General features: G+C 43.4%; 2 protein-coding genes across 16 annotated transcripts in view; one reads left to right on the top strand and one right to left on the bottom strand.

Annotated features, from left to right (window-relative positions):
- The window catches only part of LOC109402620 (protein toll), a 393,806-nt gene that overhangs the window by 373,976 nt on the left and 2,810 nt on the right, over nucleotides 1-17,020 (top strand). For all 7 annotated transcript variants that reach the window (XM_062844412.1, XM_062844414.1, XM_062844415.1 and 4 more), the window contains exon 5: nucleotides 13,962-15,482. In XM_062844412.1, the coding sequence (XP_062700396.1) occupies nucleotides 14,158-15,482 (1,325 nt within the window). In that variant the 5' untranslated portion in view covers nucleotides 13,962-14,157. The remainder of the gene's footprint in view (nucleotides 1-13,961; nucleotides 15,483-17,020) is intronic.
- Nucleotides 1-17,020, bottom strand: part of LOC109406602 (cation-independent mannose-6-phosphate receptor) — a 236,869-nt gene that overhangs the window by 148,748 nt on the left and 71,101 nt on the right. The gene's annotated exons all lie outside the window — the stretch shown is intronic.

Consider the following 17,020-nt stretch of genomic DNA (forward strand, 5'->3'; position numbering starts at 1 on the left):
ATCTCTGGAAAAATCGCAGCAGTAATTTCTGAAGCAATCCAGGTAGAAAATCTACTGTTTAAATCTCAGCATTCCTTGAGAAATCCCTGGCAATAGCCCAGTTTCGAGTTTAAAATGAATCGCTCAAGAAATTTCTTGACCTATTCCTGGCAGAAACTTTCTACAGTGGTCAGTGACTGCCATTTGAATTGTCATTTCTTCCCAACTGCGTACTGCGATCGAAGAAATACGGTTTCTTGGCCGATTCAGGCAAGGAATTTCCCATGCATCAAGATAGGACGAGAAATTTTCCGATCTGCAAACAGCGCTAATACAGTCAATTTCGTTCGTTGGGCTATGTTTAGGTGGGCTACGTTTTGATTGGGCTACGGCCCAATGTTCAATAGAGCTTAATCACGAATAGAGGAATTAGACGAAAAGTTGTAAGCTGGTAAGAATTAAAGCGAATTCAACATAACGACACTGATTCTTCATAAGGGCCTAACTGACATTTTCGATTTCTCTTCATCGAATCCGGAAAGTGTATTAAGTTTTCCAAAGATTTCTTGGTTGAAATGCGAAGACGACGACTACATCTTGCTCTAGAAACAAAAAGAATAATGATTTTGTTTGTTTTGATCAAGTTATTAGCGAAAGAGAGAGTCAACGAAGAGAAATCGATGAAGTCAGTTAGGCCCTTAAGAACAATTATTGTCGATAACTCTACTAGATTCTTCAGGTATTACTCGAGTGGTAGTCTAGAATCTACAACCTTTCCATACACCTAAACAAGTCGTTCCCAGAAAAGTAACAAAAAATGGACGAAAAATAACGAAAAAAAATGTGAGGAAAGAACGACGTTTGTTCACATTTCCTTATTTGTTGCATTTCCACTTCTCAGGAAAAGGGTTGCCATGCGAATGAGCATTATTCATTTCCTCCTCCTCCGCCGACGGCGACCACGATTGCATGAGTGCGCCACTGAAAGCAATGAGCTCTCTCTCTTTCCCTTTGAGCCTTTACTCATTCCGTTTTTAGAGGTTTTACTATACCACGTTATGAGATGAGCCTGCTGTTGCACCACGCTGCTTTACCACCGCTCATGAGCGCTCCGTCCGACTGAATGCACGCAGCGCAGTGTGAGGAGCTCAAATCCCATTAGACGTTTTCCGGATTAGCCGATGCGGGAGAACTCCTCTGGTCGGTCGGCCAACCGGCAGGTGGAAATCCCCGTTCCGTGGAACAGCAAAAACGAATTTCCATCATTAGCATCGTCGACGTGGGATCTCTCTTTTTTCCGGCCCGACGCAAGTCGTCATCAGAAGCTTTCCGCTTGGGAGGGCATTCTTTGAGAAGACTATGCTGCTGGGCTTCTGGCCACAATATGCGGTGCAGCCGGGGAGCTCTTTTAAAATATGCGCACATACTGTATCTATGTGGGGCTGCATAAATTCAGGCGGCACAAGAGAAATAAAAAACGCGCGTCGGCAGTTGGAAAAAGTTATCTTTTGAGCGCGTCCGTCTGGGTTGAGTTTTGGCAAGGCAAGAATTGCCAACGGAGTTGGTTTCTGGGTCATAGTTCAGTTCAAAAGCGCAAAGCGCAACCTGTCGCTGTCAGTTTCCCAGCAAATTAGTGAAACTGTCGCGGAAAGCGTGAGATTCTCATAATGTAGAATGACGCGCGAGCACGAGCTTCGCCCTCGCTGCTGCTTCTCTTTGGGAGGCAGGCGGTGGATGATGGATGACACACCGGCGGCGCAGCGCGGTGCTAATTGTCCCAAAGCGCACCATTACAGAGCAAGGGCACCGATTGAATTGAATTTAATTTATTAAACGATGACGCTCGGTCGGCGCTAGTTAGAGATGGCTCGCTCGCAATCCGTCGTCGGTCGGAGCTTAATGGGCATGTAAATAGTGCAACGGATGTCGAGTCGAGTGTTGAAATGTTGCATTAGGTTGGAGAAACAAAGCTAATGCTAGCTACTTAGCAAACAATGATTCGCGGTGGAGCGCAGTTCGTTCGTGCGCCACTAATCAAGCACGGTCGATGCAACCAGCGCGCAGGTCGCCAGATAGAACGAAATTGCGAAATTTGTGCTGGCACAACAATGTTGCCGTTTTGATGATAGTGTCAGTGAGTGTGTTTAGTTCATGAATTCAAACAATATTGTTATGATTATTATATTGTTAGCCTAAGGTCATTCAAGCATTTTCATAAACAGTCATTAGAAACTGATGTTGGAAACTGTGAAGTCCATGTACTCTGCACAACCCTAGCTATAATTTATAAGCACCAACAGAAATACACGTGCGGGACTCCCGAAATAATACAAGGATACATGTCCAGCTATAGTCTTCTGAAAGTTCTATAGACAGTATCAGATCAGTCGGAATATCCTATATCATCCAAACAGTTCTTGAGTTTAGATCCTAAAGTCTACGGGTCTACGGAATCTCTCAAAACTGTCATGAAATGACTCCTGATATGCCAGGGCGATTCCAGATTACAGTTTAAAGTTTATTGTGAGAATAACTACTGTTACTCTCAAGAAATGAACTTCAGGATAGTTTGGACGACTCTCAATGTCCCAAAGGTTCGTAATAATATATAGTAGGTTAGGTTGGTCCAGTCACCGCGAAACGTTACTCAGTATGTCAGATACAGCTGATGTTACGAGTGTAGACCTGAAGTTCAAAAATCCAAGATAGTTTGGCTGACCTGGAACATTCTTATAGTGTCTCTAAATGATATTTGAGATTTCAAGAGCTTCACGGATCTCAGCAGATCATGCTGATGAAAACACATGAAATTTTCTTGTAGACTTCATTATAGAACAGTTTGGACGAACCTGAATGTCCTTAAGGTTTATAAAAAAACAAGTAGACTTCAGATTGGTCCAGTAACCACGAATAAATATGCAATGTTACTCAGTATAGCAGATACGGCTGTTGTTACGATTGTAGACCTGAAGTCCAGAACTCCAAGGTAGTTAGGCTGATCTGGAATATCCCTGTAGTGTCTCTAAATGACATTCGCGATTTCAAGAGCTTCGCGGATCCCAGCAGATCATGCAATACTATTATTTATGGCGAAAACACAAAGTTATTCGTGTAGATTTGAAGGACTTCATTATAGAACAGTTTGGATGATCCTGAATGTCGCAAATGTTTATAATAAGGTAGAAGAATTCAGATTACTCCAGTAACTGCGGTTGATTATGCAATGTTACTTAGTATAACAGATATTGCTCTTGTTACGAGTGTAGACCTGAAGTTCTGAACTCCAAAGTAGTTTAGCTGACTTGGAATATCACAATAGTGTCTATAAATGACGTTGAAGATGTGTAGATCTTCGCGGATCCCAGTAGGTTATGCAATGCTATTATTTGTGACGAAAATACATGAAATTATTCTTGAATATTTGAAGGACTTCACTATGGGACAGTTTGGAACATCTAGAACATCCCAGAATATAAAACCCCTTTTGATATTCTTGGCGAAGGTTAAATGAATACATATAAACGTAACGCACATCCAAGTTTAGCTTTTAGATCAACTGGTATGCCAATTATTTCGTTTTTTTTTATTTTGTTTCAAATTTCATGGTGTTCAGGATGTTCTAGGTTGTCAATTAAGCCCCAAATACAAATATTCCCATGTTTCCCTAATAGAGGTCACAATTTGCAGCAACCTTGCCGAAGACAGTGTTCTGTTTTATCGATTGGTGAATTTATACAGCCATTTCTATGTTGGGGTCATATATGACCCCTCCGGCTCCGAAGGGTTAAGAAAGCGCTGCTAGAACGCCATCTGAAAATTCCCCCCACGAACTTCATTTGGGGATTCCGCTAGTTTTTATGGGTTCTTTTTGGGGATTCCTCAGAAGTTTCAACTGAAGAATTCCGAGAACCAGTTCGGGAGAAACATCCATGGATTCATTCTGGCGATTTCTAAAAGAACTTCTAAAGGATTTTCAGATGAACTCCTGAGGGAGATTCCCAGAAAGAACTCCTGAGGGTTTTCAGACGGAACTGCTGGGGAATTTCCCTGTAGAATTTCTGAAAGATTTCCAGAAGATGCTCGAGGAAGAGCCACTGAAGGATCTCCAGAAGGAACTTATAGTGGGTTTTCAAAAGAATTTCCCGAAGGAACTCTTGAAGATATTCCTGGTCGAACTCCACCTCAACTGTAAAAAGCCAACATGTGCGCGGCCTTCCACAAAGCCGACGACTCCTTCCTTTTTCTCTGCTGAATATGATATGAGCTTGTCGTTCCTCCGGTATACGAGCTATGTGCCCAGCCCACCGCAGCATGCCGTGTTTTATTCTCTTCACTATATCCATCTCTTTTTTCACTCGATACAATTCATAGTTCATACGACTCCAAATGCTCTCCGATCGACTTCTTTCAACGTCTACGATTGATGGTCGTATACAGCGACCGAAAGAACCAGTCATGTATAACGCGAGAGTTGTCTTCGTTTGCAGTCTACAGGACTTCAGCTGGTTTCGGAGACCGGAAAAGGACCGATTCGTAGTCGCAATCCGTCTTCTCACCTCGCGGGAAACATCATTATCGCACATTACTAAAGTACCAAGATAAACCACCACCTAGCACCACTTCGTCACCAATTGGTCTTTATGGTATTAATCGTGGCATTCCTCGTAGTTTGAACAGTAAGTTCGAAAGAGCGTCACCCTGCTTCAGTCCACCTAAGTTTACTAACAATGTCGAAATTCCATCCACATTTGGTTTCCGTCGACTTCCGCCAAGCGTCGCACGAATCAGTCTAATCAGCTTCCCCGGAAAACCATGTTCGATCATAATCTGCCTTAACTCGTTCATTTTTATTGAATCATACGCAACCTAGGAATCAATAATGGGTCAGATGGTGGGTCTGCAAGTTGTACCTAATCCCAAAATTTATCGAGAATCTGCTGAAGGGTGAACAATGTTCACTGAACATCTGATCCGCCGTTGATCGGCCCTAGCGAAAACCCACCTGATATTCGCCGACGATGCACTATTTAATCGGCCTCAGCCTGTGAAACAGAATTTCAGTTTGTACCTTGAATTGAAATGTTTTACTGCTCTGTAGTTCGCGCACTCCAGTCGATGCCCTTGCTTTTATAGAGGACAAATGAGACCATCCAACCAACTAGCAAGCAGTTCTTTCTCTTCCCGTGTCTTCAATACAATGCGGCGTAAGAGTTGGTACAGCTGCTCACTACCGTGCTTGAGAAGCTCGACCAGGAGTTCGCTTCCCAGCAGCCTTATTGTTCTTCAGTCCTCTAAAGACTTTCTTGACCATCAACCATTGTTTTATCTGTCAACAAGTTTCTATCACGGTCGTTGCATATGACGGGAGAAGACGCTGTTTTTCGCCGCACGCCATCGGAAGTTTCGTAAAACCTTCGCATATCATCATATTCCATATTCTCTTGCGCCTGAGCACGTTCCAGGTACCGTGAACAGACGCTCGGGACGTACCTCCTTATCCTAGCTGAAATCAGAAAGACAACAGTGCCCAGGCTGCACTACCAGCTAAGCACACTTATCTTATCTGGCGGTCTTTTTAATCCCTTGACCCGTGGAATCATGAGGTAGATACTTGTGAGGACCAGAGCTATATAGGATGCTCCTTGTCGACTCAACATTTTGCAGCCCTTTACACAATTTGTCAGTAATTCCCTTGGTAATTCTACTAAGGCATGCATATTCCTCGATCAGAATTTTGCCAGAAAGAAAAACATTGAAGTGTTGAAAAAAGCAAAACTATGATGAGATGTTGTATCAACTGAATATCAAAACTACTCGTTAGACAGTGGTAGCTTCTTCGTCAACCAATTAAAACTACGGTCTAACCGATCCTCTTCAGCCTCCAATATCTCAAAATCCCGAACAGCAGAAAAGGATTAATTACAGTAAAACCTCCATGAGTCGATATTGAAGGGACCATCGACTTAAAGAAATATCGAGTAGTGGAACAAAAATGCTTTGGGAAGCTTTTTGGGGGGACCATCATAGTAACCCAGAAATTATTTTTCAGTATGGAAAAAATACCTCCATGAGTCGATATCGAGTCAAGGAGCATCGACTCATGGAGGTTCGACTGTAGTTGATCAAACTTGTTTTGCACACAACCATCTCCCCGCAGGCAGTTTTATAGGAAACTGGATGCATCTTCAGCACCGACGACGATACCGACAAACGCATCCCCAGTAGAAGCAGCCTATGTTACGTTGTCCTGTCTCTGACGCCGCTGAACGATATCATCGTCGTCGTTGTCGTAATCACGTTATTGCAAGTTTTTCCCAAGCAGAAAACGAGTTTTCATCGAAGCAATTAATGTGATCATTAAACTTTTCGCGGATGGGTATGATTTCGGGCGCGGGAGCGCCCCGGGGGTGGTTCTATATAAGTGACATCTTGCGCGGGATGCCTCCTCAGCCATCCCCGTCTCCAATTTGCGAAGCAAAAGTTATTAATTAAAACACTTTATTGGGAAGCTTAATTTAGTTTCCAGACAGCTCCGTCGTCCAAGGGAAATTCCATCGGAATCGCGATGGAATTATCCGGATGGATGGATCAAACGGCGAAAGGCGCTATTTATCGCAGCTGTGGGCGCGCCAAATCGCGCCCCATTCCGACCGACCGACCGACATTCTTCTACGTCAAGTTTGGTGCGAAATTCTTTCGTTGACATTCACCCTCCGATGATGACGACGGAGGTATTCAATCGCAAGTGATGGTTTTTACGCTAGATTAGATTGACAATTGGGATGAGGCGGACCCCATCTGAAACTTGTAAAATCGTTGAAAGAGGGTGGCTGAGGAATTTGAACTTTGGTTTGAAACTGGATTCAATTGGTAACCTGGTCTAGAGAAAGAAGTGTTTTTGGTTTGTGAATGACTTAACGGGTATAATATTAATGAATTCTTTTGAAATGCGTTTGCGTCAGCTTGATCACTGTTAGTATTTATATGTTAGGTCAGATGCCGACTGCACATCAAACATGATGTTACCTTGTTGAACTAAAAATATACATATTTGAGTTTATCAGTGCTACTGTATCACAAGCGAATCTTTTTCTCATTAACCATAATGATATTTGAATAACTCATCTCAACCGTTATGGGTAGCACATCAACGAGTGAAGATTAACGAAGCGAGTGGCAAAACTAGCAACACAATAATGAGCTGGTTCCCGTCTAGTTATCAAACATATCAGTATGGCATTGCGCTTCTATGTCGAAGAGCCCACAAGATGATCGTGCCGAACGTCGAAGAAAATTGTCAATTTTCTTCAATTCTGTGGGTCCCCATCAGGGTTGGGAAATGTCATCTTCTTATTTGTTAATTTCACTGTCATCAATAAGAAATGTTCACCGAAAATATCTTCAGCTTTACATTACTAGTTAGCACAGAGGTTCAGATGGAAAATTACATAGAAAATGGTTGAAATTAAAGAATGTCATGACATTCATTCCATGAAATTCTGTGACATTTCCCATCCCTGGTCCCATTACTTTCAGTCCTGAGCACCCATGGTGGTGCAGAGCGCCGAATTGGAAGATCTCCATCCTGGGAGATTGCCCACTGGACTGGCCTTCTTGCGCCTGAAGGCTCTCCACATGTTTTCATGATTGAGACGGTCGAAAACTTTTTTCGTAATCAATGAACACCAGGTAGAGAGATTCTTAGAATTCATTGATTTGCTTCATCTTGGACTACTAAGCGTAACAATATGGCCCACCCAGGATCGTCCGGCACAAAATATTTCAGAAACGTTTAAGGAATTTTCAATGGGTTTCAAAGACGTTCCATGGCGTTTCATGGGTGATCCAGCAAGTTTCAGGTGTGTTCTATGGAGATTCGAAGAGTATCAGGAGTTTTCCAGGTGCTTTTAGGGGTGTTTCAGGGGATTCCATGCGATTTTTTGGACGTTCCAGGGTGTTCCACCGGATTTCATGGAATTTCATGAGCCTTTCAAGGGTTTTAAGGAGTTTCAGAAACGTTTCATGAAATTTCAGGGATGTTCCAAGGAGTTTCAGGGGGCATCGGAGGCATTCTAGGGGGTTTCGAGGGACATCCATGGGGTTTCAGGACGTTTCAGGATGTCCCAGCGAGTTTCAAGGGCTTTCAGGGGGTTTTCAAGCGGTTTCAGGGGCATTCTAGGGAGACTCCGTGGTATTTCTGAGACGTCCAGGACTTTTAAAGGGGGTTCGGAGGAGTTCCTGGGCGTTTTATGGGTGTTCTAGGAAGTCTCAGGTGCGTTCCATGGAAATTGCAGGCGTTTCAGGGGTGTTTCAAGGAAACTCAAGAGGTTTTAGGGACGTTCCAGGTAGAGATGGGAAATTTATTCGATTTTGAGAATGAATTGCTTTCGAATCATTCTAAAAAGAGTCAACTGTTTTGTTCGATTCAGTAATTTATTTTTGTAAAATGTCTTTTTTTTATGTTAGTCGACTGTTTTATTGTATCCAGCTTTCTGGAAAATCCACTCGCGAGGTGACGGACCGTCTTAGCATGCCGCAGTATAATGCAGGATGCACAGATTTTTGTTTCTTCCACTTAAGGACAGACTTGTTAGAATCCCAAAATGGCCGCCACAATGGCCGACTTTGGCACCTACTTAAGATTTTGAGGGCACAAATCTCTTCGTAAACAAAACCAGCTAACCTGAGCTTCTTATTTTAAGCTTATTACAAGTGAGCAAGAACAGAATAATAAAATACTTTGTTGTGTGAAGCTTGCTTCTTGAGATTTGTGCGTTTGAAGTTTTGATGCATTGTTAAAGCGGGATGTCAAGACGTTTGTCCTTAAGTATCGAATCACTGGCGCGAGCCGGCCATACAATAAACGAATGAAAAAATGATTGATTGGCTAAAAGTGCGATGATCTGTGCATAATTTAAATGCGCAATGAAGTCAAACTCTTTTCGGTAGCTTGTTGGACTCTTAATAAACTTTAGTGCAGCGTAACTCTTTCGAAAAGAACCACGGTTCACTCACTCGGTTTTGTGAATCGATTCGCGAGTGAGTTACCCATGTCTAGTTTCAGGGTGTTCCAACGGGTTTCATGGGATTTCACTTGGGATTTCATAATCGTTTCAAGGGTTTTAAGGGGGTTCAGAAACGTTCCATGAAATTTCAGGACTGCTCCAGGGAATTTCAGGGGGCCTCGGGGGCATTGCTGAGGTTTTCAAGGAGTATCCATGGGGTTTCAGCGGGTTTCAAGAGCTTTTAGGAGCGTTTCAGGAAATTTCAGGAACGTTCCAGGGAGTTTTATGGCTTCCAGGGGTGTTCTATGGGGTTTCAGGATGTTTCAGTGGGTTTCTGAAGTTTCAGTGACGCTCCAGGAAGTTCTATGGGTGTTCCAGGGCGTTTCAAAGGCTATCGCGGCATTCTAAGGGTTTCCAGGGACGTTCCAGAGTTCCCGACGGGTTTCAGGAGCATTTCAGTGATTTTAGAAGGGTTTCAGTGACGTTCCAGGAAGTTTTAGGGATGTTCCAGGGGCTTATTCATTTTATAACATGACACACTGAAGCTCCTTGAAACCCCACTGAACACCCACTAAATTCTCCGTGAACCCCTCGAAAACCCCTCCGAAACCCCTCCGAAACTTCCATGAAATTTGGAAATGAAAATCTTATAAATTTGTAACAGATAATTTAAAACTTCGACTACCGGAGTGAATCTAGTACGCTGATATAGTTTTTCATGAGATTTGAGCTCTAGAAGGTGCAAAAGTAGGCCATTGTGGCAGCCGTCATGAGATTCTTACGAGCTTATCCTCAAACGAACGGGAAGTATTTTAAATTTTAGGTAAACATTAAACTTGTATAAGTATTTTGAAAGCCAGATCAGAATTTGGAAGCTTTTGCAAGAAGACCTAGAAAAATTTCAGAATGGTTGTCTACTGAAACTCCGATAAGTACTTCTGCTTAGAAATATTTTGTGCAGGGTTTTAAGTCTTTTTTGCCGAAAGTTCTACAATCTTTTATGTCAAAAGTCCTACAAAGTTCCATAAAAAATCTAGTGAAATGGTTTGGGTTTTAAATCTCGGAATTGAGAAGAAAACATTGGAGAAATTTCTGAAGAAATTTCTAGATAATGATGTGGTAAAATTCCTCGCAGAACTTCCAGCTGATTCTTTGAGTATCTAACTTCTAGTACTGGAAAGATTTTTTTAGGTTCTTAACAAAAAAAAACTGTAGATATCTTAGATCATCAACAATAAGGACTAGTCATTGTCGGCCTTCACTGACATTGCTGCTATGTCTGAAACGCGCTCAGATAATTGTAATATGTATACATAGTCAGTATGTTGTTTGATTGACAAATGGAGACGAAAATGTTTGAACAAAATAGCGTCCGGGTGGGAATTAAAGCACGACTTTGCATATGCTAGACCGGCTCTTTAAACAACTAAGCAACAGCCCAAACAAAACATGCATACAGTTTCCTCACGCTTGTAGTTGGTGGATACAAACACTACCATTTTCGGTAGTTCGTTCCATAACTAATCATAAACAATCCGTGGCTTAGATGGATGAAGCACCAGACCAGCTACACCGAAGTCGTAGGTCCGAATCTCACTAGAACGCGTTTTTTCGAACACGCACTTATATCTTTATGTATCATACAAACATGTCATGCCATGCTTTCTGATTGAGGGGCCCAGATGCAAAGGGGTGTAAGTGACCATTTTGTTGATTTTGAAACGAGTATATCAGAAAATTCTTCGGATATCAAGCTTTCAAGAACTTTTTTAAGATTATTTTTACAATGATTAGAAAAATTACAAAAAAAAAACGAAGAAAACTGTATCGATTTTGAAACTTCATATATTTTGTATGGTAGGAAAAATTGGTGAAAAACTTCTAAGGTAAGGAATTCTTCTGGTGAATCTCGATATGTTGAGGGAAACTCTGAAGGTTTCCAGAGATTTTCTGTAAATTCCTGGAAAAATTAAAACGTAGGTATTGATCTTACTTTGAAAATAGTGGAATAACGAATAATTTCTCGATCTTTGTGTCTTACGCAAAGGGTTTTCGGCTGAGCATTTGCTTCTGGTGCCCAGTTTTAGCAATGAACGAATGCTCAAAATATACGAAAATGTGCACACGCATGCTTTTTCGCTGTTCATCATATCATCCCTGCCTAGCAGCAGTATTTTTGGCGGCGAGTTCATGGCATATATTCTGGTCTTTTAGCACTTAATTTATGGCAGATTTTCAAGAATTTTTGGAAGTTGGTGGTGCAATTTTTGAAGAATAGTTAACAGAGAACTTGGTCTAACAGATTATTAACCGATGATTATCTATACACAGAGTTGAACAACTTCAAGATGATTAAACGCCTAACAACCCTTGCTATGCAGTAAGTGTCACAATTCTACTCACACACACAAGCAACTGAACCTGGCCCTCGTTCAAAGCAGTATCGGCAACACCCAACAGCAAGCATCGATCGCCTGTTCTTCTTAAAACACACACGGTGAAACACGAAGCTTTGTTTGCGTGATTTTTTGCTCTACGCATTACATTCACATTCATACAGTGTGCAACAGTTGTATTTGTAGTGCACAAATTGACCCACGTTCAGACCCAAACTTGGTAACTGGCATCTAGCAGTGAGTGTCCTAATTTCTGCGCTGGAGCGACGCAGTAACGTGCGTTGGATAACTAATCTTAATCTTTTCAATTCGTTCATCACCGAATGTGTTTGTTAGCGACATTGAGACGAACGGGTGTGGCGTTGTTGAAGAAAAAGGAGTATGTAGTCGTTGGGGTTTTTTTAGTGTTAATAGGGTGATGGTGCACAATATAGCCTGTAGGTCTGCTCTTAAACCGATTGATCTACAAAAGGAGCTGACGAGTGTAAACAATAGCCATCAAAGTTACCTTAAGCAGCGAACGATTAAACCAGATTTCATTCCCATAAAGAATACGATAAAAGTTCGCACAATTGTTATTTAACTGATTCGCCATTCTGTTATATCCCGAGAGCAGCGCATTTATCTTTGCAATTTCCCGATACGATGATGCCGGAGGCCGACAAATGACTTTCACAGGTGGAATTTAATTTTTCAATTTTATGGATCGTTATTTTATGAAAAGCGATTCCATTATCATCCGGGAACCCTTCGACCGTTCCCGCTGGTGGTGTCAAACTATACAGAGAGAGACGTTGTTGATATTATATGGTGTAGGGAAGGTGGTGGGAAGTCGCTTGGTGCGATTTAATTATATTGAAGTTGGTTCCTCCATCTCGCCACATTTGTGTGGGAACATTCTTCTCGGTAATTACTTTTCTCTTGTAATCTGCACATAACGATGCGACGACGGTACGGGATGGTCCAATCTAGGCGGAGGCGGGGGACGAAGAAATACTTCGAATGACCGATTGTTTTTCCTTCTTATTTGGTGGACCTAGGTCATGGTTCGTCGACTTCTTCGGATTAGGTAGGGGGAGAGCTCGCGTTGCTCGCTCGGTCGGCACTTCTAGGGGAGTTAGAGAAGAACTCTAGAAATTAATCTCACCAATCGTCGTCGGTCGGCGCCCACTGAAGTGCAGACTCAGGTGGCTAAGTTTCGGGAATCGTGATGTCGGTGTGTGGTGGACAGGTGTAATTAAAGTTCTTCGATGGTATATAAAAGTTGACCGGGAAAATTGTTTGGAGAAGGGAACCGAGCGACTGACCAGGTCGGTTCGGTTCTAATTGAGCGGTTTTCTTTGGGAAAGTTTGTCAAACGGAGTGACCGGCATACGGGGTGACGGTTGGAAGCGGAGTAAGTTTTTCGGGCTTTAATTAGACCAATCGGTTCCCGGGGAAATTTGTGATAGCCCGGAAGGTGAGACACATTTGGAAACTGAAATGTGATACGGGTTGGAGGGGCGTTTAATTATCAGATTCTTAAGAGAACAAGGGGAAAACCAAAAACACAGAACGTGGCACTTGGAAAGCTTTTGAATTGAGATGGATGTAGCTTTGGAATAACGACCAAAATATTTCAATTAATATATTTACCCACCAGATCATAATACGCCATCACAGTGCAACAGAGAAATCTTTCGAATACAGAAAGAAGAAAGTTTCGTATACAGAAAATCCACGCACACATTTGCTTGCATCCTCCCTAGACGAAGACAAGTTGTTGTTTACATTTTACCGATGGGGAAAAAGTGATTTATTCAATAAATGGAACAGCCTTTGCTGCATTCTGCAGCAATGAAAACCAACTTTGTAGTGCCACAGCACAGAGCTTTTGTGGGGTGGATGTGATTATCGCTGATTATCGATAGTCTACATCGTTTTGCTTCCATTTGATGAGGTATTGGCAAATGTAAGTCGGAGTATCTGTACTGATTGGCTAATTTTCGTCTGATGTGACGAGAATTAGTGCTAATGACGAAGTAAATTTTTACCTTGTATGAAATCAAAATAAACACACAGAAAAATCTTTCAGATAAAAAAACTGTGGAATGTTTTAATAGAACGAGAAAAAATAGAGATGTGAGTTCCGTCTCAAATGGAATGTTAAGAAGAGGCAACGATCCAGGCTTCACACACAAAATGAAACAAAATATGAAGAAGATATTTAATTTGAAATAATTTTCATACTGAGCATGGATGTTTAGTCTCATTCATAGTTCAATAGATCCTTGCAAAATATAAACTGATGAAAAGACTTATTGTTTCAATTTGTTGATTCTTTGAATAATAATAAACCAGCTTATTCCATGAACAATTTCCCTTTTTTGAATATTATGCCCTACATTTCTACCGGTAAACTCTCTCGTGTCCATTGGTCACACCAACGACGTCCATTATGCACACACGAATCTACTCTAACCATACAATATGCTGATGCTGAACCTAGAGTTCCTCGCATTCCTCCACACGCAGCAGCAACAGCATTGTTCCGTCGACAAGCTCGTTAACCAAATCGTTTTCTCCGTTTCTGTTTTTCCAGATTTTATCGCCGCAGCAGCAGCAGCAGCAGTAACGGCAGCACTCCACCCATCTCGTGAAATACCATGCAGCACCGTCCGACCGACTGCAGCCGTACGATTTATGCTAAATTATCATAAAGACTCAGCCAACCGTAACCGCGCGGGGAGATTTATCAGCTTGTACTAGTTTACTCCGCAGCCAGCAACTGCCGAACCATGATGGCCCGGGCGCTCCCATTACTGGCGCTGTTACTCACGCACAATTTGGCAAGTTCATTTCCGCAGCACCACCACTACTCGGACTACGTGCTGGGCGGGGAACTGGTCAGTGGCGGCGGAGGTGGCGGCGGCGGAACCGGTGGAGGATCTACGGGACTCAGTGGACCGGGTGGCACAGGGACCGGCGCCGGTGAACAACGATTCACATGTCCCGAGCCGGCCACCACCACCAGCGATTGCACTTGCATGTACGCTAGCTCCGATTACGAAATTCAATGTCCCGTGATTAATCCGGAAATTACGGTGAAAATAAAACCTGGCATCTACGCGCAGATACAGTGCTACGAGAAGCAGGAGTTTAGCGACCTGCCAACGTTGAACGTCGGCAACACGACCCAGGTCAAAATCATCCATTGCCCGTTGCCGCAGCGGCAGTCCATTAAGCAGTTTATCAAATTCCTCGGCGTTAGGAACGTGAAGGATTTCTGGTATCAGAACTATGGGAAGAATTTGGGAGTGCGACTGATCCGACAACACTTTGAGGGCATGCAGGATTTGGAGAAACTTTTCCTCAGCTCAGGAATCGAAGACATCCAGCCGGATCTGTTCGCAGACCTGCCGAATCTGAAGTGGCTCATGCTACGAAGCAACCACGTAAAACTCCTGCACAACGTGTTTGATAACCTAACGAACCTGGTTATTCTTGAACTGGGAGCCAATCAGATCACCGAGCTTGAGCCAGGTCTGTTCAAGAATCAACGAAAACTGCTACATCTCAACCTGTGGCGTAACCAGCTACGAAACATATCCAAAGAATCTTTCCGTGGAGCGGAAACTCTCGAAGAACTGGATCTCTCCGTCAACGCAATCGAAACGCTCAATTCCGATGTGTTCACCTTGCTTCCGAACCTCAACGTTCTGAATCTGGGCTTCAACCGATTTACGGTTCTACCCGAGAACCTTCTCTCCGAAAACCGTAAGCTGCGGGAGTTCAAGTTCATCAACAACCAAGCTCCCCTACAAACCCTACCGGAAGCCTTCCTCGGAAACCTCCCGCAGCTGAAAACGGTCATCCTGAATCGCTGCAGCTTCACACATCTACCACCGTCACTGTTCCGGGGTTCCAGCGACATCACCCACATGGATCTGAGCTACAACCAGCTGGGATCCGTTCCGGAGTTGCTTCTACGCGATCAACTGCGTCTCCAAGACCTGAACCTGGCCTACAACGAACTGGAATCGCTTCCGGATCGTTTGCTGGAAAACACCCGAGAGCTACTCACCCTTCGGTTGTCCTACAACCGACTCTACAATCTTACTGCGTAAGTTTGATCTGCTGTTCATTTCATTTATTTAGTTTAACATCTATTTCAAGATAAAACACGGTTCGTGGCCACCAATCTCCAACCTTGGTCACGCTTAACGCTCGTCAAATCTCTTTCCACCGGATCCACCTATCTTGCACGCTGCCCTCCAGATCTTTATGTACCATCCGGATATCTTGCGAACACTAATTTTGCAGGGTTGTTGCCGGTATTCTCACAACATGTCCTGTCGTATTATTCCAGCTTTTATCAAACCGCCAAAGATGGTCCTAAGCACCCGACACTCGAACACTTGGAGTGCTTGCTTTGTGCTCTTCAAGCATTGTCCAGGTCTCGTGCTCGTAGAGAACCAACGGTCTTATAGAGCCCAAAGCCCTCGATCACTGATGATGCGCCTTCGTATTTCACGGCTAACATTGTTGTTTACCATTATTAAGAATCCGTGGCAGACGACGTCCTTCACCACCTCCAAGGTATCCCCGTCTATCGTAACACTGCTGCCGCCTAGGCTTGCTCTGTCGTTTGCGGTTCCTCCAGCTAACATGTGCTTCGTTTTTGACGCGTTTACCACCAGTTCGACCTTTGCAGCTTCACGTTTAAGACGGGTGTGCAGTTCGGTCACCGTTCCAAATGTTCTAGCAATAACATCCATGTCATCCGCAAAACAGACAAATTGACCGGAATTCGTGAAAATCGTGTTCCAGCTGTTGAGTTCAGCTCGTTGCGCAACTCCTCCCAGGGCGATATTGAACAGCAGCCATGAGAGCCGATCACCTTGTCGTCTTCCATGACGAGATTCAAACGAACCAGACCCCGCTCAAAACGCTTCCGCAGTTTTTTACACCGCCCATCGTCACTTTTACCAGTCTAGTGAGCTTCCCGGAGAAGCCATTTTCGTCAATGATTTCGTCGATGAACAGATGGTGCGTTGACATCTGGTATTCTGGATGGTTTGTCGCACGGTAAAGATCTGGTACATTTTCGAGCGGCCGTCGATGAAGCTGGCTTGATAACTTCACACAAACACGTCACTTGAGGTAAAAAGTGACGCAAGATGATCTGTGATAGCACTTTGTAGGCGACAGTCAGAATTATGATCACTCGGAAGTTCTCACACTTGAAATTGCCACATTTGTTGTAGATGGGGCAAACGACCTTTTCCTTCCACTTCTCCGACAGCTGTTCGGTCCCGATCTGGACTATTAGTCGGTGCAGGCAGTTGACGAACTTTTACGGGCCCATTTTGATGAGTTCAGCTCTGATACCGTCCTTCCCAGTTGACGTATTGTTCTTGAGCTGCTGGAAAGCATTCTTAACTTCCTTCAACGTGGAAATAGGGTCGTTGATGCTCCCTGCTGTACTGACTTAGTCATTTCTCTCACTGCCTTAGGTCTCTATGTCTGCGTTTTCCACACCATTCAGGTGCTCATCGAAGTGCTGCTTCTTTCTTTCAATCGCCTCACGTACGTCCGTCAGGAGGCTCCTGTGCTTATACCTGCGGCTCACTGCACGAAGTCGTTGCAGGATGTGTTGAG

This window comes from Aedes albopictus, chromosome 1 (genome assembly GCF_035046485.1).
Source record: "Aedes albopictus strain Foshan chromosome 1, AalbF5, whole genome shotgun sequence".
Lineage (NCBI taxonomy): Eukaryota > Metazoa > Arthropoda > Insecta > Diptera > Culicidae > Aedes > Aedes albopictus.